Raw genomic sequence first — 25,955 nt, forward strand, 5'->3', positions numbered from 1 at the left:
GAGGGTGACTGTGGGAAGCAGCGTTTTAGAATCTTCAGTAGATCCGGAATAGCTCCGAAAGGAATTATTATCAAGATGGTGTTTCAGTTCTGAGAGATTCTGGCAGAGCAGCCACGCTGCTCTGGTAATTTACTTGTTAATAAATATTTCATAAAACAACCTCAGTCCATGGACATAAAAAATAGACAGGGCAGCTCTGCTCCAGGGTAGAGAGAGGAGAGGTAGGGAGAGGGGGAGGGGGAGGGGGAGAGTGGGAAAGAGAAAGGGGAGGGGGAGAGGGAGAGGAAGGAGGAGAGAGAGAAAGGGGGAAGTGGAGGAGGAGAGAGGGGAAGAGGGAGAGAGATTGATTCAGTCTTAGCTTTAACTCACTGACGTGAGAGACTGAAAAATAACCCCATGAGCATTTCACTTTCTTTGCCATTTTTCCCTGTAGTGAGAAATGTTGTCTTACAGTACAGTGCATCTGTGCATGCGTGGCCATGTTTATAACATGAATGTTTCCTTAAGTTAGAAAAGGCCCTTGCCCAGCCATACTTGTTTTGTAGATTGTAAAGTGCTGTGAATCCGCAGTCGGGGGCATAGATGGACTTGTTTATATCTTTGTACAACGTCGGGATCTATCGGTTGACAATAAATTATGAGTCACATTACCATCATGGCCTTTAAATCCACCAAGAATGGCAGAATTCATCTTTTGTGACCTCTGGAGATCTCTGGTTTCTTTACTCCACTCTTTTTAACGACATGTTTTTATTCTCATGTGTGTGTGTGTGTGTGGCTACCCACAGAGGCCAGAGGAGGACATCTGGTCCCCCAGAACTGGAGGAACAAGGATTTGTGGGCTTCCCAACCTGGGTTCTGGGAACCAAACTTCTGCTCTCTGCAGAAACAGCAGGTGTTCCAAACCACTGGGCAATTTCTTTATCTTTCTTTCTTTATTCCTGTTTTAATTACTAATATTAGCTCTCAGTGGTATGCAGTAGACATCACACAACTATAGAGATGCTGGCCTGAACGTGTGCAGGCAGGGAGCTAACTGAGGTACAAGGAGAGTCTCCATTGGGACCAGGTAAAGATTTACACACAACAGGTTCAGAAACGGTGAGGCACAGCGTAGCCCCTGCTGGTCTAGGTGGCAGGTGGCTTCCAGCATCAGCCTGAAGTGGGCCATGTGTCCCGAGCAGGAGAAATGGGGATACAGCCCAGGGTCAGGCAGATGGAGCTTTTTGCTGTGGTGACTCTCATGGTGAAGGACTGAGCTGACAGTGGTCAATACTGCAGGTCTCTTCCGCTGCTGGAGCGCACCAGTCTAATACCCTATGTGTGATCACTAGAAAGAGAAGTTAGCAAACCACAGATAACACTCACTATAGAATATTCTAGAACCCGAAGTGAGGAAAAACAGCCCTGAGACAGACAGTACTGCACCATTTATATAAATTCCAGAAGCATGCAAAAAATTATTCAAACTCTTAAAGGATGAATATAGTTAGGCAGTAAAAAGAGAAAATATGGGAGAATAAAAAATTCGGTAGGGGTGAAGTATTGGGCAGAATTGGAGACTGCAGTCAGGAAGGGTTGAGGCCTAGGAGGGTGAGTGGGTGTCTCGGACTGGAGACAGGATGGTTGTCCCCTGAGTTTTCCTGGAGAGACGTGATCAAACACTATTCACCTTGTGTTTTAGTCTCCTTCCTGTTGGTGTGGGGGAAAAAAAAAACATTCTCACAGAAGCAACTTAGGAGAGGAAAGTGTTTGTTTGGCTTATCCTTCCAGGTCATCCCCTGACACTGGGGGAAGTCAGGGCAGGAACTGAAGCAGAAGTCACTGAAGAACACTGCTTGTTTGTTTGTTTGCAGGTTCACTCTCAGCCTGTTTCCCTATCCAGCATAGAACTGCCTGACTAGAGAATGGTACCACCCACAGTGGGCTGGACCCTCCTACTTCGATTAACAAATTAACAAAAAAGTCCCCACGGATACACCCGCAGACCAGTCTGATTTGGACAGTCCCCCAATTGAGACTCCCTTTTCAGATAACTATACATTGTATCAAATTGAACTTAAAGCTAACTAACTAGAATGCCTCAGATAGGGAACTAACATCAGAACAAACCAACAATTACACACAAGTAGATGTGGTAAGCCAATGAGTTTGTTGAGGGTAGTGACAGGCACATATGTGAGGGTTTCCATAAGTGTGTAAGTGATTCAGACAATAGCGTCATTATATGTTCACCTTATCCTGTGTGACAAGTCACAGAAGCTGCCTCCCCAGAGGTTCCTGCACAACTGGAGGACAGTTACACTTGAGATTCCCTCCTCCCCCACTGCTTTTATAACACCAGTGAGAAGCCTCTTGAGCCTTGTAAATTTCTCAGGATTTTTTTTTACTTTATCTGTTTTCCTGAAACCCTATCCCCTTCTCCCCTGTGTAGTGTCTGAAGCTTGGTGACAGTGGCCAAGACATGGTTCGTATTAGTGGAACCAATGGAAGTGATTGTACTTTGCTGGTTTTGTGTGCCAATTTGACACACACTGGAGTTATCACAGAGAAAGGAGCCCCCATTGAGGAAATGGCTCCATGAGATCCAGCTGTAGGACATTTTCTTAATTAGTGATCAAGGTGGGAGGGCCAGGCCCATTGTGGGTGGTGCCATCCCTGGGCTGGTGCTCTTGGGTTCTATAAGAAAGCAAGCTGAGCAAGCCAGGGGAAGCAAGCCAGTAAGAAACATCCCTCCATGGCCTCTGCATCCACTCCTGCCTCCAGGTTCCTGCCCTGTGTGAGTTCCTGTCCTGACTTCCTTTTGTGATGAACAGCAGTGTGGAAGTGTAAGCTGAATAAACCCTTTCCTCCCCAACTTGCTTCTTGGTCATGATGTTTGTGCAGGAATAGAAACCCTGACTCAGACAGTTATGCTGATGTAGGTTTACACGAACAGTAAGGGACCCAAGCACTGAACTGTAACAGTCAGTGAGCAGTTGCAGGGAGAGCTGAGGCTGGACCAAAAAGATGTCCTCAGGCTGCTCTTGATCAGTTCCCCCCTGATATGCCCCTGAGCCATCTTTAAAACATTTTCATGATCCACTGAGATAGAATACACACTATGGCTGCCAGACCTGGGAGTCCCAGCCTCCTGTCAGGCCAATAGAAAACTCAGTCCAGCAAGACACTGGGCAGCCTGTACCAGGCAGCGCTTGGGAGCCAGTTCATTTAGTTAAGATGCTTGCATGTAAGTGTGAAGACCTAAGTTTGAGTCCTGGAGACCTTACAACAATAAAGTGCAGTGGTGTGTTCTTGCAGTCTGAGTGCTGGGGACATCTCAGGACAGATACCTGGTCTCTCCTGGGGTTGGGGGTGAGATTATGACCTGGCCCGTATATATGGCTTACTAGTTGTCTTCGAGTTTTATTGCTGTGAAGAGACACCACGACCATACCAATTCTTATAAAGGAAACCATTTAACTGGCTTACAGTTTCAGAGTTTCAGTCCATTACTATCATGGAAGGAATCATGGCACTGAGCAGACAGACTTGGTGCTGGAGAGGTAGCTCAGAGTTCTACATCCGGATCTATGGGCAGCAGGAAGTAAAGGTGAGACTGGGAGTGGCTTGGACATTTGAGACCTGAAAGCCAGCCCCTAATGATACACTTCCTCCAACAAAGCCACACCTACTCTAACAAGACCTCTTTTCCTAGTAGTGCCATTCCCTATGGACCTATGGGGCCATTTTTATTCAAACCACCACACTAGTTTGGGCCTTGGGTGTAGAGGCTGGGGCAGCTGGATAGCCTTCAGGTTAAGGTTGATAGGGCATCTGGAGCCCATCTGGAGACTTCATTGGCACCGTACCGTTCTTTGGACTACGAGAACGATTTTCAAATTGTTCTAGCCAGGCTTAGAAACCCGGAAAGAAGACTACCATGGCTCTTTAGAAGCCTAAAAGTTCTGGGTTAATAGAAAGCTGCTTCCTGCAGGCAGAGGCGACGGACTGCCAGCTTTATTCATGCTGGGGCAGGGGCAGCCCGGCTGTGATCTCAGGACCTAGCCTGCGTGTACACGGTTTGTGTGGTTCAGGTGTGTGCATGTCCGTGATGGATGAATGTGTACACCGTAGCGGGGATGAATGTGTGCCCCTATGGTGTTTATGACAACCTGCAGGCACGTGAGTGCCCTTGGTGTGTTTATGTACAGATGGAGAATGTCCCTGTGCACGTGCTGGCAGACCCCATAGGCTGGAGTGAAGTTAGCATTTACAGATCCTTTCTCCGTGCCCCGCCCCCTCTGCTCCCCCACTGAGCCTGCGATATTTAGATAAGAAGAAATAAATCCTCAGCCTCTCTTTGTTTTCTTTGCATTCTTTTTCTTCAGCCTGGGCTCTCCCACCTGTCTGCCTCAGGAAGGAATGGCTGGTCTTGCTCTCCCAACCATTTACAGGTTCCGCCAGCTCCAGGCCCTGAGGCTCAGAGGTCCTCCTTGCACTTGCCTCTTAGCAGATGACCTCAGACTGGCTGGCTCCACTGGGAGTCTGGCTGGGGTTTAGGGTCCAGCCCTTGGGAGCGTTTGTCTTCTGACAGCCTCTGCCTGGCCTGGGAAGAGTAGGTGGAGCCCAGTGGCCTTTGCTGTGAGGTAGCTGGACCCATAGGCAGTATGGACACTTCCTCCCTGAGGCCCAGGAAGTTCTCTTGGCCTTCACAGCCTCTCCCTCCCCCCTACCAAAACAGCAAAGCACTGTTCCCTGCTTTCACTCCCCCACCCCCCCGCCCCACCCCGGAGGTGCTGAGGTCATAGACATAGATTGCAGTCTACCTGGGGACAGCCTGCACCTCAGAAATCCACAATGGTTCTTCACCAACAAAGGTGCTAATAGCACACTGTCAAGGCATACATCTCCCTTTCTTTCCTTGTGGGTAGGTTTTCTAGCGGCCACTTAGGGGTGACCTCTGTCTGTTGGACTCTGGCCCTGGAGTGCCAGTCAGCAGACACTGGCCTGCGGGACAGTAACCACCTTGATAGTGTCATGTTCTCCTAGGGCAGATGCTGGGGACAAGATTCCTTCCAGACCGACAGCCCTCTGTCCAGAAAAGCCCTTGTGAGTCTCAGGCGTTCTAGGAATGGTGCTGGCTCTTTGGAAATGACCACAGTCTTAATCAGCTGAATTGGAACTGTCTAATTTCACTTCTTGGTTGGAGCTGATGCCCTGCATATACCCCAGTCACAGACAGGACCCTTAACCCATTCAATGCCATAGCATAGCCTTTGACCACAAGGCACCCCCAGTAAAGGGGATGACACACTTAGTATGGTTTATGACTGTGTTGAGCAGCTACACTTCTGTGAGGACTGAGTCTGCACACAGGGGTCCGGGGAAGAGTGACTGCTGAGATCTGCAGGCTGATCTGCCCAAAGATGCAGGCGGCCCCAGGTGTGTGTCAACAAGCCTTAGTCTGGCTGAGAGCCTCCCGGTGCTGGGTTGCTAGGTGGCGTTGACAGCGGCCAGCCCTCTCTGAATCCTTCTGTATGTGCAAAATGCACGGAAGAACACCAGAGGCAAACAATAACGTGAGCCAAGCCAACGCCTTTCTCCAGCCCAAGCGAGCCAGACTGTCTTCTGGGACACTAAACAGGCCCCGTTCCACAAAAGCAAGAAAAGTAGTTCTGATCCTGAGGTAGACTAGCTGCATCCCCTTAGTGAGTGGACTGAGAAGGTTCAGTTTTGTGAAATGCCCTCAGCACAGCAGAAGGGAAACAACGCTTGCATTCTGGTTCTGCCCAACTTCCAGCTTTCTGGCATTAGCTCACCTCAGAGGTGAGGTCCTGGGAGGGAGATGGCTCAGCTGGGGAGAGTCTCCTGTGACAAGCAGAGGCTCATGGGATTGTTAGGGAGCAACTTCCTGTCTAAAGAGGAAAGGCTTTGTTCGGGCTAGGGAAGTGGCTCAGCAGTCAGAGGGCTTCATACAAGGGTGAAGAAGAGGTTGGAACCCCAGAAGCCTTGTAAATGCCAGAGCCACCCGCTCATAATTTCAGCCTAGGGAGGGCGAGAAAGGTGATCCCGGTGCAAGCTAGCTAGAGCAAGACTAGCCATGCCTGTGATCTCTGGGTTTGATTGACAGGTCCAGCCTTAGTAAAGTGGAAGAGTGATGGAAAATGATTCCCAGCATCCACCTCTGGCATCTACATCCGTGCATGCCTCTGTGTACATGCAAACATGTACACATGCATATGAAAATGGGTAAAGGGGGGGGGAAAGAGGAGGGACTGATTTGTCTGTAGGCGAAGGAATGTCTGTAGTCTTGACATCTAAGAGAAGAAGCGATCTGGTGCTGCCCTGACTGTGTAAAGCCAGGACTCTAAAGCCTTCCATGTCAGGGGAAGTGCAAGGGGGGCGCTTCCAGACCTGGTCATATACACCCCATCTGTGAATTGGGGGCTGGGAGCCCAGCTGTGTCCAGTTGTCTGTATGTTTCTCCCAGGAACCATGCGGAGGGAATTTGCACCACCGTTGGCTTTCATTCAAGGGGTGGTGGCCATTTCGGGGGGGGGGGGGAACCTCCAGCTTTGAGCAGCCTCCTGCTCCTGGGGTCTCAGCAGGGGCTGAGGGTCCATCTTGGAGTGGAAGCAGCCTCAAACACATTTGCTCGACAGTAACCCCAGCTCCAGCCTAGGCAGATAAGTATAGTAATGAGCTGACACCGGGGCACATACTAACCCCTTGGTGATGTCATTTGGGGCCCCTGGAGGGTCACATCTGTCCCCAAGGGGCAGAACTCTGTCTGATGAGCCTGGCAGGGGCTTGGCTTTGTACAGAAAGCGCTTCTGCCATCCCTGGCTCTTGTTTACCTGTCTGCCACATCTGCTGTTCCGTCTGTCCACTGAAGGCAGACACAGCCAGCTGTCCTTCCCCACACAGTCACCTCCTTCTGTTCTCCTGTGCTACCGGGGAGGGGACCGGTTCCTCTACAGCTTAGAGCTTTCCTCGGTGCCCTGCCCTTTGTTCCTGGGTACCCTTTTCCCATTGGGATGATTCTCAGCCCTCTGGGGTGACAGCTGACAGCCGGCCTCCTCTGCTTAATGATTCAGTTTCTGAGCAGCAGGCTTCCTCACTCTCTAGCTTCCGCTTCTCCCTGACTCAAACAAGGCTCCAGGGACTCCTCGTCCAAATTAAGGTGGCACCTGATGACAGGTAGGAATGTCCAAGTGTCCCATCTGTGACAAACAGTAAGACTATGTGGAGAACATTCTCTTGGGCTCGAGCTTTCTCAGACCTGGAGGCTTGGGTGCTCGCAGGAGCCTGGGGAAACCAGGTTAAGTTCCCCACATGTCCCGGGCTCATGAGGTCTCTTTAGGCATCGTGCACAGGAAGTGGGAGGTAACGCTTGCCTGTCTCACTAGGGTGGGCTCTTATCTGACACCACACCAAACACCACGTCTGAGTTGGCACCATTATCTCTGAACCAGTTACTCTCATTTATCATTTATAACACATTTCCACAGCCTGCTTGAAAGCCATAGTGCCCTGACTTGTTCTGGGTGTGTGGCTCCTCCCCCACACACCCCCCTCCCAGCACCCTTCTAAAGATCCAGGCAGAAGACACTTGCCGGATATTCCCTAGACATTTGATGTGACTGTGTGACAACAAGCCCTTTCAATTACCCAATAAACCAGTTAACAATTTCATTGATTATATTATTTAATCACAAAGTAATTGTTTATGAATTTTGTACAAATTATTTGTTTTTATATAAATCTATAAGGGGTAAGTAAAAAAAAAAACATGCTAATGAAATGCTGGACGAATTACCTGTTAGTACATACACATGTATACCGTATTGGGAAGAAGAGATGGCCATTGGTCCAGGGCTAAATAGGCTCTGTCCACCTGTTCTCTTGTTGAGATGTGAATGGTGGATCTTCCTGGATGCCCTTTGGACTTGTGCTTGGAAAACCTTAAGCAAGATGCATATGCCGTGGTCGTGGATATAAGGCGTAAGGTCAGCCTGGGAAACAGACAGTACATAGAACATGCATAAAACAGGCACGATGTCTGCTTCTAGCCTAAAATGTTGCTATATGTCTTTCATACCACCGTGGAAAACTGTGTCTTTGGCCGCAGCAGTTAAGTCCTGGGATCAAATAAAGCATGAGACAGTTAGAAAATGAACCCAATCTGCATTTTTTTTCAGGATACAAGACCCTTTTGAAAGGGATTTCTGGGAAATTCAACAGCGGAGAGCTGGTGGCCATCATGGGTCCTTCTGGAGCCGGGAAATCCACGCTCATGAACATTCTGGCAGGATACAGGTGAGCAGAGGCCAGCAGAGAAAGCTGAGGGAGGCACGGAGCTGCTTCAGTGCAGGCACTGAGGGCATTCTGTCAACTGTCTGCTACCAGAAGCTCTGCTCGCCTGGGCTCCTGGGAAGCCACGTGTGTGCATGAATACCTGTGTGCATGTGTGCTTGAGTGCCTCAGGGTGTATGTGTGTGTGTGTATGTGTGTGTGTGTGTGTGTGTGTGGTGCATGTTTGCATCCAGAGCTTGAGGATCCATGAAGAAAGCAGCACAGAGAAGCAGTACTGAAAGTCTGCACCTACTGACGGCTGCGCATGCCTAGGGTATGAAGAAGAGACCATGTGCAGGTGAACAAGGCTGCTTCCTAATAAGCTCAGCCCACAGTCCACCTTCCTGACAGGAGAATGTACTAAGGTCAAGATCTGGTCAGATCAGAAGACAGCCAGACTGTAGGACAGCACGCTGGACTGTTAGACAGAGGAGAATGAGAGGCTGCCAGGTCCAAGGCTTGCATTTGCCATGGTCATTCAGGACTTTAGGGATCACCATCCCCAAGGTCGTGCCAAGGTCGTTCATCTGTGAATTTTGCTGACGTGCTTAAGAAAGGCTTTCAAAGCCTGGCAGTAGTGGTGCACGTCTTTAATCCTAGCACTTGGGAGGGAGAGGCAGGAGGATTTCTGAGTTCAAGGCCAGCCAGGTCTACAGAGTGAGTTCCAGGACAGCCAGGGTTACACAGAGAAACTCTGTCTTGGAAAAAAGAAAGAAAGAAAGAAAGAAAGGCAGGAAGGAAGGAAAGAGGGAGGGAGGGAGGGAGGGAGGGAAGGAAGGAAGGAAGGAAGGAAAGAAAGAAAGGCAGGAAGGAAGGAAGGAAGGAAGAAAGAAAGAAAGAAAGAAAGAAAGAAAGAAAGAAAGAAAGAAAGAAAGAAAGAAAGAAAGAAAGAAAGAAAGAAAGGCTTTCTAAAGTCCTGCTCTCACTTGGTAACTAGAGCAAGGAGTAGTAGCAGCAATAACCCATAGCTAATCGTGATCAGAAAGCTATTCAAACCTTACCTGCGCACATCTTTTCGAAAAAGAATCTGATGGAATCTGATGCCACATTTGTTCCGGACGTGGACTGATGTATCTGCTCTCTGTGCCTATTACCTGTCTAGGCTCTAAGACTGGCTGGAGCAGTGTGAGCTTTGTTCGAGGGACCCTTGCTTTCCTTGATAATGTCCCCAGAGTACAAGGATAAGACTGTTGACAACACACTGGAACGGTTCTATTCCATTAGAGGTTATTATTAATCTCTTGTCATGCTTATTTTATAAATTAGGCTTTAGCACACACATACACACATACACACAGCCTAGGAAAGGTCACCATCCATATAGTGTACAAAGCTCTGCATGGTTTCAGTCTCTGCCTAGGACACGTGTCAGTCACTGTCCTGTGGCTATGGCCAAATCCCTGTGTCAGGGGCAACTTAAGGGAGGAAGGATCTGTTTTGGCTCACGGTCTCAGAGGGACATCACAGTCACGGGAAGGCAGGCATGGCAACCGAAGCAACTGGGTTTTGTCCTACTGGTGAAGGCTTCCCACTTCCTGGCACTGCCCCGGAAGAGGATAGAGTGGAGCCAGAGGCAGAGCTAGGCTTCACCCTTTAAAGGCCTATCCTCCTCTGCCACCCAGGCCCCACAGCCTCCAAAATCAGTACCGCCATCTGAGGATCAAGAGTTCAATCACACCCTGTGGGAGACATTCTGAATGCAAGCCCAAACATACTATATAGTTCCTGAGCATAATGATGGACACCTGTGATACTAGTAATTTTAATTACTGGGCAAGCAGGAGGAAGAAAAATCTCACCATCCCTTAGGGTACTGAATTGTTTCCTAATATTAGAAATTACATTTTTTTTTCAAAATCATCCCTATAAGTTCCTTTTTACGACACTCATGTCTGAAGACCAAAGACCACTTCTCGGCTCCCAGAGTCGAGACAGGGAGGGAGCAGAGTGGGATAGTTTCCTAGGGCTGGCTGTTTTTCAGATTACCACGGCAGTTCCTAGAAGGCCAAGGGCACTTGTGTATCCCAGGGATGCAGAGTCAGCCCTGCCAGGCTGAGTACCCAGAGGAAGCCAAGGGAGCTGCCCATTGCCTGGGTAGGACCCACTGCAAAGCCCTGGGCCTTGGCAGGGTGCCATGGAAGCTGGAATCCAGAATGAGTTTAGTCCCTACAGATTCTGTAAAGCTACTGTTTTCCCTGGGCACAGGAAGGGAAAGCTGCAGAGATGTGTCCTTGGGTGGAAAGGAAGATGGAGGGCCTCTGGAAGCCAGCTCTTCAGGTGCTTAGAAGCACCTAAGAGGCAACAGGCCCAATGGGTACACACAGGAGGAGCTGACGGGGGGGCCTCTGGGGGCATTGGATGGCCCTCCAGTCCTGTCAGGACACAGGAGGCTCCCAACCTTCTCATCTGCTGTCAGAAGGTCCTCTGCTTGCACTTGAACCAATCATGAACTGTCATGGCCGCGATACTGTCTCTGAGCCACCTGAGCCTGAGACACCTGCCAAGTACACTTGTAATCCTGGGGCAGTTAGTGTAGTCTGGGCTGCAGATGGAGTAGCTGTTGTAATCCTGGGGCAGTTAGTGTAGTCTGGGCTGCAGATGGAGTAGCCGTTGGTATACGTCTTTGCCCTGTGGCTGTACTGAGGGACATCCCCAGCCATCTTTGTGTAACAGTCAAAGAAAAGCCATTTCTGAGTGGTGTGATAAAGAGAGGCCTGGTGTGGGGCTTGTCTCCCTGCTGATCCCTGGTTCCCGGCAGAGCACTAGTGCGGTACTCTGCATCCCTAGGTCCCTCTGCTCCGTCCTGTTGCCATGGTGAATGGTTCCACTGGGAAGAGTCCAGGAGGGAGGGAGGTCCCCTCTCCCCCTAAAGGTGGGATGCTGAAGGCCCTGGCTGACAGCCACCTTTCTTCTTGTCTCGGCAGGGAGACCGGCATGAAAGGGGCGGTCCTTATCAATGGCATGCCCCGGGACCTGCGCTGCTTCCGGAAGGTCTCGTGCTACATCATGCAGGACGACATGCTGCTGCCTCACCTCACAGTTCAGGAGGCCATGATGGTGAGCCACCCCTGCCCTGGGCACTACCCAGACCTGCTACACGTGACCACATCCGGTCCCTTCTCTCTAGCAGAGTTTCAACCCTGGTCTTGCCGCCTGCACAGTGTTCTAATAGATCTCGTTTGGCAAAGTCACAATCAGGTTTCTGAGATGATTGGTCACCGAGTTGAATGACTGTTTCCATGGTAACCACCTTCTTATTTTTCCCTCACGAACTTTTCCACACCTCCCTGCTTAGTTAGCGTTTCTATTGCTGTGATAAAACTTCGTGACCAAAAGCAACCTGAGGAGGAAAGAGTTTATTTCTCTTACAATTGCAGTTCATCTTCTTGGGAATTTGGGGCTGGAACGAAAGCAGGGCCACAAAGGAATGCTCCTTACTGCTTTGCTTCCCATGGCTTTCACAGCCTCTTTTCTTATAGCACCTAGGACCAGCAGCCCTGGGGGGTGGGGGGGGGGGTTGGCACTTGCCCACAGGTCAATCTGACCACCATTTTCTCAATTGAGGTTCCCTTTTTCTGAATGACTCTAGCCTACATCAAGTTGACCTAGCCTAGCAGTTGCACCCTCCGTCTCTGTCCTTGAATCATTCTCTTTGGTGGAGTGACCATTCTCTGAGATCTCCATCAGACTCTTCTGTCTGCCAGGTGAAAGACAGAGTCCGCCATTGCCGGGTACCACAGGTCTAGGCTATTCAGGCTCTAGGGAACAGGGATGAGCAGAGCCTCTTTAAGAATGAAGCTGTGAGGCGGGGCTACAGTCTTCCAAAGCCAAGGGGAGACTCTGAGGCAGAGCTCTGGTCCAGGGTCTCTGAGTTTCACATCTCACTCTATGGGCCATCCATGATGTTGCTTTAGCCCCTTGGCTTTGGCTTCCTCATCTGTGAGACTGTCCCGATGTTGCTGGAATCGTGATAAGCATCACAGGAAGAACTAGGGAAAGGCCTGAACTTTAGGGCTCATCAGTGTTGTCCTTACAGGTGTGCTCTGGTTATCTCCACCCTCCCGAGTCTTCTTCTTGTGTCTTCACATGAGACTCCAGTGCATAAGTCCAGGAGGAATTTAAAAATACCTTCCCCGCCGGGGCCATACAAGGGTCCAGATGGAGCTTGTATCATAGGTTTCCAGAACAGCCAGGCTGTCCTCTCTACACAGACAGTGTCCCCATCAGTGTAGGAGCTCTGGGCCTCTAGGGGCCATTTATATATAAAGGACTAGCCCATGTGACCTCATTGTCAGTAGAAGAAGTTTCTAAAATGTCTCTCATTAATGGGCGATTTTAAAACCAGCACTGAAACTAGGCATGGTGGCGCACGCCTGTAATCCCAGCACTTGGGAGGCAGAGGTAGGCGGATTTCTGAGTTTGAGGCCAGCCTGGTCTACAGAGTGAGTTCCAGGACAGCCAGGGCTATACTGAGAAACCCTGTCTCAAAAAAAAAAAAAAAAAAAAAAAAAAAAAAGTAAAAACCAGCACTGAGCTCTGGTTGGTAGTCTCTGCTCGTCACCGCTCACCTCCTGCCTAGCCGGCGCTGTTTCTCTGTTTTCCTGTCACTTCGTAGAGTCTCGGTAGGATTGTGTCTCCCCTGGTCCTGAAGAAGACATTGGAAGAAGTTCTGTACTTTGGTAGCAGATGGGATGTTTATATGGATAGCCTTATGTGGAGAGGTCTTGCCCTCACATTCACGAACTTGAACCGAGCAAAGCAAGACAATGGCCACCACACAGCACTTTGTGTGACTCCAGGGGAGTCGTAGATCAGTAAAGAAAAGTAGATTAAGATTTCAGAGCTGAGATCTGCTCTTCTGCCTGCTTTGTGTGGAAAGAGAAAAGGAGGGCCCGGCAGGGTTACGACTCATTCCTCTGTCCTAGTACTAGGTAAGGGGACACCTGTCTACCACCCAGTCTCCATGAGCAGTGGCTTCAGGGGAGATCTGCCTGCTTACTTGGCCTCTAGTAGAGCTTCGGTGGGCTTAGAGGATGCCAAAGGATTTGTACACAGATGGGGCCAGGCAGCCTACTTAGGTTTCTCTCACCTCAGGCCTTGTTCTTCATGTACTTGTGGACTCCTGTGAGTCCCCGAGGGACCCTCAGTGTGTTGGGTGACCTGAACATAGTGCTTGGTGAGGCACTGGTAGATTGTGTGGACCCTTCGACCCTCCAGCTCCTTTGCTGCCCTTTTCTGTGGTGGCTGTGTTTCTTCTCCAGGTCTTGCTGTGAAATCCATCTATTTTATAATCACATAATCAGTTGGGGAGTTTGCTTGCACAGCACTTTTGGAATGTTTCTCCCTAACCTTAAACTTCAAGGTCCTGGCTCCCTTCACCCCTGCTTCCTGGCCGCTGGCTACCAACCTTCCACAGTTGTACATTTTTATCTGGTTCTTTTACCTCATGCCCAACATGACACGTTCTTGCAACACTCAGTGTCATAAGATGGGCAGCTGGCCTTGTAGAGGTAATGCAGGCTTACTTTTGTCCCATTCTGAGGCCCAGGGCCTCTTCAGTCCCTTCCCCTGCCTCTTAGTCTCTGACCTGACCCCTTCAGCAAGTTCACTAATGAGGTAGATTTTACATGTATTTATTTATCATGTGTAAGTATACTGTAACTGTCTTTAGACATGCCAGAAGAGGGTGTCAGATCTCATTATGGATGGTTGTGAGCTACCATGTGGTTGCTGAGATTTGAACTCAGGACCTTCAGAAGAGCAGTCAGTGCTCTTAACAAGAAGAGTAGCCAGTGCTCTTAATCACTGAGCCATCTCTCCAGCCCCTTGAGATATATTTTAAATGTACTGTCATGCAGGTTCCGGAAGCAGAGGCCCAGGTGCGCCAAGAACCAAGCGGACACAGAGTCCGCTATAAACTAAACAGGGCTCAACCTGGGCCAGGTGAGTCTGTCTCAGGCTTTAACCAAGCAGGGCTGGGGACCCAACCCTCTCCTGTTAAACAGGATCTGAGGAAGTGAACCAGGAAGTTCATCCTGCTACCCAACTGCAGATCCTCCCAGCATGACAACTTCAAGGTCCTGAGTGTGCTACTGGTCCCCTTACAAGCTGTTTCCAAACCCTACTGCCTAGGGTCTTCTTGTCTCTGTGCTGTGTATGTCTGGGTTATTTCATGGGGATACCAGAGATAGCCAGAAGCATAGCAGGCCCAGATAGCTCTCCCAGGATGCCCACCTCCATCAGGCCATGGATGTGGGAGGCCGAGACCACATGAGGCTCTCATGAATCCATCAAGCAGCTCAAAATGATGGGACAGTGGACTGTGGTGTGACTTTGGACCATGTGTAGCTTCGACTGTGGTGTGGCTTTAGATCATTGTGTGTCTTTGACCATGGTGTGGCCTTGATTGTGGTATCGCTTTGACCACGGTGTGATTTTGACCATGGTGTGACTGTGAACCTTATTTGGATCCTGTGAGACTCATGCTTCCTGAAGCCGCCTGTTGTGGTTTGTCTATGCTTGGCCCAGGGAGTGGCACTATTAGGAGGTGTGGCCTTGTTGGAGCAGGTGTGTCACTGTAGGCATGGGCTTTAAGACCTTCATCCTAGTTGCTTGGAAGTCAGTCTTCTGCTAGCAGCCTTCAGAATAAGAGGTAGAACTCTCAGCTCCTCCTGCACTGTATCTTCCTAGATGCTGCCATGCTCCCACCTTGATGATAATGGACTGAACCTCTGAACCTGTAAGGCATCCCCAATGAAATGTTGTCCTTTGTAAGAGTTGCCTTGGTCATGGTGTCTGCTCACACAGTGAGACCCTAACTAAGACGCCACCTCACTGGTGTTCTCTTGCCAACAGGTGTCCGCACATCTAAAGTTGCAGGAGAAGGATGAAGGCAGACGGGAGATGGTGAGTTTGCTGCTCCAAGCCCTCCATGGCTCGGGGTGTGATGCAAGCACACGTGACCTGTGAGGGGAGGGGCTTGATCCTCCCCTCTGGATTTATTGTTGTTGTTGTTGATTTTCTTTGCCTCCCCTTGAGTGCAGGTGTATGTGTCTGTGGTGGGGCCTCAGAATGTGTGTAGTAAGGTACAGTGGTGGGAGTCCAGGAGAGACGGCTCCAGGGATAGACTGATGTATAGATCTCAGTCAGTCTGCAGCCTCGGCTCCTCCCCCTCCCAGTAACCAGAAGATGCAAACCTCAGGGCCTGGCCAGGGTACTCCACCCCCTTGGGTGTTTAATATATTTTAGATTAAACCATTCTTTTTTTAAAAAAAGAAACACTGACAATGGGATGGTTAGTCATTGGTTTTAAAAATAACTCTCCTCCACCCACATACCTTTGCAAGGAGAAATTGGGCTCTTGCGTCTTATTAACCAGCCATTTACAGGGGTGGGGGGAATAAAAACATCTCAGCCTAACTGAGACTTCTTCTCCTCCCTTTTACCAGTTTCCCCAGTTCCCTGAGCCCTCAGGGAGCAGAGAAGGAAATAATCAGGACCCCGCAGGAGCCTCAGGAAGTCCCCAAGGGGTGGGGGTGGGGTGGGGTGGGGGAGGAGGGCCTCTCAGCCCATAGTCACAGGCCACCCAGGGAAACTCCTTGCTATCTCTAGTGCTACTGAGATGCTCTGTAGAAGAGAGATGTCACAGAAGGCCCCCTTACATGGATGTTATCTGTGCCTTCTGACGCCTTCGAGGCCAGGCAACGGCGGTCGTGCCTCTGACTGGCAGCTGCCAGGAACAGTATTTGCTCCCCTTATGTTCACATGCTCAGACCCCAGCCCCTTCACTGCCTGGAACAGCTAATGCAGTATATGGCTGGCTATGGAAAGGCAGCCTGAGGGGCTCCCTTCTCCTCACTCACAAGACCCTCACACTCTGGGGTTCTCTGTCATGGTAGTGAGGTATGCACTATGGAAACGAAGAACTCACTTCTGAGGTAAAAACAGTTCCCCGGAACTACAAAAAAAAAAAGAAAAGAAAAGAAAAAAGAAAAAATGAAACGTTTCCTGTGGAATTCTCTTATTCTGAGATCGAGGGGGAAGATGTTGGACCATTTTGTATCCAACAAAAGAAGATATGGAAAGTGCGGGTGCCGCATGTTGGCAGTAGAATGGGGCTTGTGACCTCTTCCTGGAGGGTGAGATTTCAAGAACCTCTGTGGTCTTCAGTCTTCTCTGAATCGTGTGACTTAGAAAGACATCACACCCACGTTCCCAGTGACTCCCGTCCCCAGACCTACCTCCATACCTCGAAGACTAGAAGAGACTAGGCTTAGGGGCTGACCTCCCAAGATGATGTGCTACAGTTCTAAGCCCAGTACTTCAGACTTAACAGGCTGTTTGCAGAGGTCATTGGAATGGCCTTGATCCAATCTCACTTTGTCCTTACGAGGAGAGGAGGTCAGGACATACGCTCACTCAGAAGGATTTCTGTTGCGAGCCCAGGGAGAAGACGCTATCTGCAAGCCGGGAAGAGAGGGGTCAGGAGGGCCCGGGAGAACTAGTACCCTCGCACACCTTGAACGTAACCAACCAGCCTTCAGACTCTTATCAGTGGCAAGTCCAGTGCCTATGCCTTCAGTTTGGGATACTTTGTCATGGCAACTCGAGCTGTCTTAAGTCAGGCAACCACTGGGATGACAAAAGAAAGCTCTAGAAAGAAAGAAGGAAAGAGAAAACCAAGTATCAGAACACAGTGTGCCAAGGTGAGTCCGAGATGACCTATACCAAAGAACGGGGTCCTTTGTCCTTTATCAGATGCCTGCCCCAGCACTCCCTGGCCCTGGGCTCCATCTTCACTGCTGAAAAGGAAAGCCGCCAATGGCCGGAACAGTGGTGAACCTGGCAGAAGCCACAAGCAAGTCCAGAGGGAGCATCCTTGTGGCTCCTGGTGACTTATCAGAAGACTGTGGTAGCCTTGGGACCACCTCCCATCCCTGGTCCTTCCCATCTACCAGCCTCTTGGGGCTCCACAGGGGCCCAATGCTCCATCCAACCTCTGTGAGGCCTCGCCAGTATCTGACAGTTGCCACCAAGTAAAGAAACAGTGCCTGTGCTGATTTTCCGCCCTGATGTCAAAGACGCTGGTCTCTCTGGAGGGTGTGAGGCTGGGAAAGGAGCTTGGTTTCTTTGGCTCAAACTAGAGACTGAAGGTCAGAGCCAGCCACGGACTCTCATGGTGTGGAGATGAGAAGACCAGGAGGGGAAGGTCCTACAGAGAAGCGGCCTCTTTAGCCCTGGCTTCTCTGAACCTCTCTAGATAATTTAGCCTGTGTAACCCATGCTGGGGCCCTGCCACCTTTCAGGGAGCATGGGCCGAAGAAGACAGTATCGTTCAAGTCTTCAGGTTGGTAAGATCTCTGTGAATGCAGGATGGAGAGATAGAGGCAGACTGTTTCTTCACAGCCATGGCTCTGTGGCCAACCTTTTCCTATGCAACTGGGAAAGTAGAATTCTCTGAATTCAGGCCTCTGAGCAGGTGACCACTGCAAGGCAGGCCTTTGACTCCTGTGTCATCTTTGCCTCTGATGCTGTTTGGCACTGTCAGAGTCTAGCATCTAGCTTGAGCCCTTCTCTTGGGTGCTGGTTGGGGTCCCAGGAGCATTTTCTGTGACTGTAGTGGTATCTTTTAGAGAAGCCTAGAACCTTCTGGAAAAAGCCATAGTTAGGCCTCTGTATTAGTCAGGTTCTCTAGAGTCACAGAACGTATGGGTAGTCTATATAGTAAGGGAATTTGTTTATGACTTACAGTCTGTAGTCCAACTCCCCAACAATGGTCAGCAGCAGCTATGGCTGGAAGTCCCAGGATCTAGCAATTGCTCAGTCCCACAAAGCAAGCAGGTGAAAAAGAGAGAGTGAACCTTCCTTCTTTCAATGGCCTTATATAGGTCTCCAGTAGAAGATGTGGCCCACAGCCTGGTCTACAAAGTGAGTTCCAGGACAGCCAGGGCTATACAGAGAAACCCTGTCTCAAAAAAACCAAGAAAAAAAATGTGGCCCAGATTAAAGGTGTGTGCCACCACGCCTGGATCTGGGACTTGCTTTGTCCCAGATGACCTTGAACTCAGAGATCTCCCCTTCTTAATCTTCTGGGATTTATAGCCACTATGCCTCAAGATCTCTATGCTGAGATCCAGATCAGAAACTTGTATCTCCTAGCCTCCAGATTAGGAACACAGGCGAGCCTTCCAGTTCTGGATTGTAGTTCATTCTCGGATATAGTCAAGTTGACAACCAGGAAGAGTCACTATAGCCAGTCTGACAGGATTCTCAACGTGTACCCAGACTCCATTTATTCTACTCTAAGAAGTGTCCCTGAGAGAGCCAAGCCCAAACTGGTCCTCCAGCCATAGCCCACGCTGAGTGTCACAGAAAGCCAGCCATGTCGGTCTGAGGCCGTCACGTGTCCGGCATGTGTGTGTGTGACCAGAAATTCCACTTGGTATGGAATTTCTCAGACAAATACAGCTCTTGCCTTTTCCGAGAGCCCATAACAGGCCTCTCAAGGACAGATTCGCAGCAGGATACGACTTTGACTCATTTCCCATCAGCCCCTGCAGCACCTCAGTGAATGCTGCGTATAGGATGTGGAAGAACAACAGAATGGAATGTTCTAGCACATCACAGAGTATGCTCCTTATAGCCTGCTTTGTTTCCCGGAAAAGGCACCTTGGCTCTGAGGAGGAGCTCTCTGGGACAGATGCTTCCTCAAGAGGAAGATCACCGTGGGCAGTCTTGGGCTGCTGAGATCGTCCCCAGAGGGTGAGGCCTCCAGGAGGAGGTGGATTTCAAGTGACCACAGGGATTTTTGTTTTCTCTTGTGTTGTTCTGTTTATTTAGAGAAACGTAGAAATAAACCTGTGGAGTTGTCTTTTGTGTTTTGATTTCTGACTACTTTTACACCCAAACCAACCTATATAGATAGTGTCACTTCTAAGACAAGGTTGAAGAGAACGGGCCAGGCCTGATGGTTGCAGAAATAGATCATGTGGGCAGAAGGACAGCCACCAAATGGTGGGCTCTATTTCCACTCTCCTGCCATGAACTTCCCTGAAGAAATCAGGGTGCATTTTGTGTATGGGATGTCCCCCAGAGGAAACCACCCCAGTCACCCTGCAGGACCAGCTAGCTGTGCTGAAGAACCTGGAAGCCGGTGGTGAGAAAATCAGACCCTGTGGCAAGAAGCATATATGCCTAAGAGAAAGGGCTGCCCATCGTGGCCCTGCCTCTCTGGCCCTCTTGGACAGTCACAGGAAGTTGTCCCTAGGTTGACATCCATCTCCCAGAGCCATGGATTCCAGAAGGAGACCGTGGTGCTGGATTGAGGGTTGAGCAAGAAGAGGCAGAGTGGGACTTGAACCCTGGGCCCCAGGACCTCACCAGCACTGGATTCCGAGGGGCTCTCCCACTAGCGTTTGACTTTGTGTTGACCACCGATAAACAATTCAGATGTCCAGAGTGGAAAGTTTCTCCTTTGTACCGCCTTCTCCTCTCAGATGACCTCATCTCCCCAGAGAAGCCACTGGCCAAGAGCCTCCTGGTATGGCCACCAGGGCCTGGCTGCCTCAGAGCTGTCCTGCCTCTGGGCAAACTCTGGAGGGAATCACTGAGCGCCCTGGAGAGGAGCCTGGCAGGGATGTGGTAGCTAGATCAGTCTCTGTTTCCCCAGAGCCTGCTGACCTGTTTGTTTCCCTCAGCCAATACTAGGTCACCATCACGGGCCAATCGGAGGACTCTATGTATAACTAACCATATTTGTTACTATTCTCAGCCTTTATCCCAGGGCCCTGGGCATGGGGTGGCCACTGTGACAGATACAATACAGATCTGTTCACTGCCTTCAGCCATTCACCTGGGCACACTTTAAGTGGCCTCATGGCACAGCTGGCTCAGGGCGCGTGGTAGGGAACTTGCAAAGGGAATTGTTCATATGTTTTGTGTGAGATGAGAAACAGGGGTGGTAGCTGTTGGGGGTGGGGTACTTACTGTGTGCCCAGTGTTCCAATAAGGCACTTTTGAGGTCATTGCCATATGATGGTCAGTGACTGTCAGTGCTGGTCACAGACCTGATCACCTACCTACTTATGTGTCCATTAATTTATCCACTAGCCAACTATTTATAGGACATTTCTTCATGCTAGATGTTAGGTTTGGCTTAGAAGAGAAGAAATGATATTAGGTCACCAGTCAGAGGATTCTCAAAAACTTCAGCCCTTGGCTTGAACCCCTTCACCCCCACCAACGCTACTTCTTGCCTCTTGACAGTTCTTCCTGTCTCTCCAGGCAGGGCCACTCCCTTGGGGTGGCCTGGGACAGTGCAGTATTATAGACATGTGTGTATGGACTGTCAAGGTTGTAGCCAGCAGGGCATCCCACAGGGCTCAGCATGCGTCGTTGATGACCATAAACTTGGAAGGTTGTTTCCTAATAGACTCTGGTCTTATTACCCACAGGTCAAGGAGATCCTGACAGCCCTGGGCTTGCTGCCCTGTGCCAACACGCGCACGGGGAGCCTCTCAGGTGGCCAGCGGAAACGCCTGGCCATTGCGCTAGAGCTGGTCAACAACCCCCCTGTCATGTTCTTTGATGAGCCCACCAGGTAAGCCCATGTCTGGTGTCTGGACTGCTGACCAGAGAGAGACAGGGAAGAGTCGTTTCTAGAATCTGTTCTGAGGTTTTGGAGGTGGCCTTGCTGCCTTGGTATGGCCTTGGAGACGGCTACAAGAGACTACCCCATCTGTGGGATGGCAAGACGAAGCCACTAGCCCAGAGGCTTCTCTGTGTGTTTGGGACCTTGGGTACTGAGTGTGGAGATATGGTTGGAGTTCGGAACCATCCCTTCCTAGTGTCTGTCTCTCGCTTGTTCCCGACTTCCCAGTGGCAAAGCATCCTGAAGGCTAGTGTTGTGGGGTGCACTGAGGAGGGGGCCTGGGATATTATGGTCTTAGCAGTCTGTCCCATTCTGAGTGGCTTACCACCTTTGTGTGACCATGTGGACCCTGACGTCTGTCCTAGACACACCTGCTTACCTTTGGGGAGATGCCGGTCTCAAGTCCTGCCTCCAGAGCACAGGGGTCCCTGGTTAATCAGCCCGCCTTTCTGCCAAGCACATTGTATTCAGGCATCCCCAACAAAACAGGCTGGCTGCACAGGGCTGCTCCTGACTGACCTCACGCACCCTTTCATTGCCTACCTACTGGTGCTGGTCTCATGGATGCCCTCTGAACTTGAGAGCCATCCCTAGCATCCCAGGGAGGCTCACATCTACCTCAGCCCAACCGAATGCCTGGCCCACAGTGAGCCCCCAAAACAACTCCAAGAACCCTTAAAATTGCTTACCACAGGCTCACTGCCCTGGGGGAAAGCCAGTGCTTGGGGGGTGCCCACTGTGACTCCTTCCGCTTGTTGGGAGCTACTTAGTAGAAGCAAGATGGCATTGGGTGTGCTCGAGCAGGAGAGGAGAGAACTCACCCAGGGGCTCCAGATACTGGCAAAGCCCTGCAAGCCTCAGGTCTCTGCCTTGCCACAAAAGGCATCAATATTGTCAATAAAGCATCAGGAGTCCCCTTGCGCCCTCCCTAACAGCCCAAGTGTGGCGTTGTGACTACTGACTGCCAGGCCTTCCGGTTTACTTTGGACCCAGACAGTTCTGATGTCTCTCGACAAGGCAGGTGGGGAGGGAGCCCCTCCCCCATTCCACAGCCAAGCCTTTGGGAATCTTCTGGGCTCCTGTATCCTTGTCAGAAATAGCATGCAGTGCACACGGCCCCTGTGGAAGTGTCACCCTTGGACAGTTGGAGGGGCTGAGAAGAGCCCAGCTTTGGAGGGAGCGGGGTGCAGCTACAGATCCTCCCTCAGCAGTGACTGCCCAGACTCCCAAGACATGGGGCACTGAGTTTGTCCCTCACATGTTTAGCATCTCACGGTGTGTTTGACTTGCAGTGGCCTGGACAGCGCCTCCTGCTTCCAAGTGGTGTCCCTGATGAAAGGCCTGGCGCAGGGCGGCCGCTCCATAGTCTGCACCATCCACCAACCCAGCGCCAAACTCTTTGAGCTCTTTGACCAGGTACACGGCCCCCTCCCCCGGTCCAGGTCCTTGACCTACCCCAGATTCTTACCCCGGACTCCATCCTAAGATCCCAGACAGGGTAGAGAAAGCCTGACAAAATTAGACCCGGAATCTTGATTCTTTCTACTAGTTTTCAGGGTGATTGGCTGACTGGTTGGTTGACTAGCTGTTTGACTGGCTGATTAATGACTGACTGGTTGAATAACTAGTTGACTGGCTGATTGACAAGCTGGCTGACCCATGGGCAGGCTGGCCGGATGAATGAATGAATGAATGAATGAATGAATGACTCACTGGCTGTCTTAGTCAGGGTTTCTCTTCCTGCACAAACATCATGACCAAGAAGCAAGTTGGGGAGGAAAGGGTTTATTCAGCTTATACTTCCACATTGCTGTTCATCACCAAAGGAAGTCAGGACTGGAACTCAAGCAGGTCAGGAAGCAGGAGCTGATGCAGAGGCCATGGAGGGATGTTTCTTACTGGCTTGCTTCCCCTGGCTTGCTCAGCCTGCTCTCTTATAGAACCCAGGACCACCAGCCCAGGGATGGCACCACCCTCAAGGGGCCCTCCCCCCTTGATCACTAATTGAGAAAATGCCCCACAGCTGGATCTCATGGAGGCACTTCCCCAACTGAAGCTCCTTTCTCTGTGATAACTCCAGCCTGTGTCAAGTTGACACACAAAGCCAGCCAGTACATTGGCCAAATGCTTGAAGGGCTGACTGAGTGAGAGCCACCATTGCTCTACAGAGGTGGAGGCCTTGGTTGACCGCTTTCTCTCTTGCTTCCTCTCAGCTATATGTCCTAAGTCAAGGACAATGTGTCTACCGGGGAAAGGTCTCGAATCTCGTGCCGTACCTGAGGGATCTGGGTCTGAACTGCCCTACCTACCACAACCCAGCAGACTTTGGTGAGTAGAAACCACCAAACCAGCTGGAAGGAAAGGGGGACCCCCCCGCACAGTCTTGTGTGTCCCACTTCGAGTCAGCGGTTACTGCCACGTCTTAACCAATGGGTGACGCCGTCCTGTGGTAGTTCTTTCCAGGCCATCCTCTCTTCCAGGAGGACTTGTCTGAAGACCAAGATCTGCCTGGCCTCACCCTTCTATGTAGACAAGGGTCACTAAACTTAGGACCAACCCTACACCTGTGACTGCTTCCCTATAGACACACCTTGCTACTCGGGGCCACCCAGGGGTCCCAGCTGGTCAGCCCTCATGTATAGCTCTTCTCCCATGGCTCTATTTGTCTCAGACATCCGACCACACAGCTCCTGGGCTTCCATATGTCACTTCCCAAATTGTGTCCTGGGGCCTTTGGCCCTGGTTTAAAAAAAAAAAAAAATCCCTCACCTACAAGAAGCAAACTGTCACAAAATGTAGAGGGGAGGAGGTAGGTAAGGGGAAGTTCCCCTTAAAGGGAAGAACTGGGCATATTTCCAAGCCAAGGGAAAGGTCTTGCTTGCAGTTGACTTATGCCCTCACACAAGAGAGTAGTGGTGGTGGGTACCACTGAGCGGGGTCGGAGAGAGATAGAATCCCAGAGAGAAGGACAAGCAGGAGAGGGGAGAAATGTGGACCCATGGGAAGATGGCAGGTGTCTGGTGAGGCGAGCATACCCCTCCACAGGGGTTTCTCTCCCCTGAGGGTCCGCTGGCGGGAAGATGGGACTGTGGTCCTTAGGAGCGGTGCAAATAGCCAAGGAGTCTAGAGAGGAACCCGGCAGTGCCAGAGGGCTCGCTCAGTGCTCTGGTCCAGATATGTCCTGGTTTCCGCTGAATGTGCACTTTGAAAAGCAGTTACCAGTTTGCTGAGGGGTCCCGGGAAGGAGGGGGTCTCTGGACATCAGCAGCATGATACTTGGATGAAGGCTGTGCTACTCAGGGAAGCGCTAAATAAAGGAAAGTGGTGTCTAGATGGTGTCCTCACTGTGGAGCGAGCAGGGGACAATCAGCCTGGTCAACCACAGAAGTCTAGGCGGAGGGAACTTGGACAGGGTTCAGGAAAGGCAGAGGAAGTGAGGGAGGAAGGAACTGCTTGCTCAGGGGTCAAGGGTGTGGGCCATGGTCCCCAGCCTCAGAGGAGTGGACCCTGAGTGCTGTGAGCAGCCCTCGGCCTCGGACCTGTTTATACCGGTTTATACACTCAGCACTTGAGCTAGGTTCTTCTGGTTCCTCTGCTCCAGGCCATGTTGGTCCAGAGCAGGCATTCGGTGTATGCATGCACATTTGTGGGTTTGCATTTCTGGCCTCCTGACACCACGAATGGTTTACTTGGGGTGGGGGGTGGGAGGTTGTGAGCGGACTTCAGTCAGCAGCCGGCCGCTGTGGCTGTCAGCCAGCACCATAACTCATTTTAAAGCTTTCCTCCTTTGCCTCCCGGCCTATGCTATTACCAAGTAACAGAGACCTTCCGTTCCCATCAGCACCACGGTGATTTCTTCCCAGAAGCCCCCCCTTGCCTTACTTCACCTTCTGTGTCTCCCACAGTCATGGAAGTGGCATCTGGGGAGTACGGGGATCAGAACAGTCGCCTGGTGAGAGCCGTGCGGGAGGGCATGTGTGACTCTGACTATAAGAGAGACCTCGGGGGCGACAGTGACGTGAACCCGTTTCTTTGGCACCGACCTGCTGAAGAGGTAAAGCGGGTGAAGGGATTGGAGAGGCCTGGAGTGGGTAGCTCATGTCCTGTGTCTGTGCTACCCAAGGGCCCTCCCTGGGCGGGGTGGGGGGCGTGGCAAGCAGGCGGCTTACTCACCGCCTTCTCTGTGCTTCCTCAGGACTCAGCCTCCATGGAAGGTTGCCACAGCTTTTCAGCCAGCTGCCTCACTCAGTTCTGCATCCTCTTCAAGAGAACCTTCCTCAGCATCATGCGGGACTCGGTAAGGGTGTCCATTTCCCCGCCCCCTCCTGCAAGCACGCTCTCAGGTTGCCGTATCTCAGTTTGCATCAGTCAGCTACCACTGCCACAGTAACAAAAGGCCCCAAGACAGCTGTGTTCACAGGACCCAGGGTCCGTCTTGCAGGTGTCATAGATGTGCTGTAGGGGTCGAAATGGGCTTGGCCCCGTCTCTCCTCTCACTCCAAACCCCAAACTGGATAGCTCCAGTATGGACCTGTGGGAAGGAAAATACTAGAGGGAGACCGAGGACTGGGATCACAGAGAGGGAGGCGGGAGATGATGGAGGTTTGATAGCAGGGTGGTCCAGTGGGCATTGGGCAGCCTGCCTGGGGCGGGAGCCTGGAGTTAGTATAGCCTCAGGGCCCTGAGCTGGAAGACCTGTAACTTACCATATGGGCTCACGCTCATAGTAACCCAAGTCACAGCTAGTGAGGGTCTCCTGTGGATTTGTCTCCTCTGCAGGGAGACCGGCCTTGCTTGCCAGAGTTTAATAGAAGCAACAAAGTATAGTAATTTCTGATTAGTACTATGTAAGCTTGGTGCATGTGTGTGTGCGTGCGTGTGTGTGCACACGTGTTTGTGCATGAGTGTACTTGATAAGGACTCTGATATTTCCCTGAAGGAAAGGGAAGGTGTCTCGTATGATCTGCTG

General features: G+C 50.9%; 1 protein-coding gene across 1 annotated transcript in view; it reads left to right on the top strand.

Annotated features, from left to right (window-relative positions):
- Positions 1 to 25,955, top strand: part of Abcg1 (ATP binding cassette subfamily G member 1) — a 55,683-nt gene that overhangs the window by 23,867 nt on the left and 5,861 nt on the right. Inside the window, exons 3-10 of the mRNA XM_052162982.1 lie at positions 8,184 to 8,301; positions 11,262 to 11,394; positions 15,193 to 15,243; positions 20,790 to 20,935; positions 22,279 to 22,402; positions 23,200 to 23,314; positions 24,892 to 25,040; positions 25,182 to 25,283. Of these exons, the coding sequence (XP_052018942.1) occupies positions 8,184 to 8,301; positions 11,262 to 11,394; positions 15,193 to 15,243; positions 20,790 to 20,935; positions 22,279 to 22,402; positions 23,200 to 23,314; positions 24,892 to 25,040; positions 25,182 to 25,283 (938 nt within the window). The remainder of the gene's footprint in view (positions 1 to 8,183; positions 8,302 to 11,261; positions 11,395 to 15,192; positions 15,244 to 20,789; positions 20,936 to 22,278; positions 22,403 to 23,199; positions 23,315 to 24,891; positions 25,041 to 25,181; positions 25,284 to 25,955) is intronic.

The sequence above is a fragment of the Apodemus sylvaticus genome, chromosome 19, assembly GCF_947179515.1.
Source record: "Apodemus sylvaticus chromosome 19, mApoSyl1.1, whole genome shotgun sequence".
NCBI classification, from domain to species: domain Eukaryota; kingdom Metazoa; phylum Chordata; class Mammalia; order Rodentia; family Muridae; genus Apodemus; species Apodemus sylvaticus.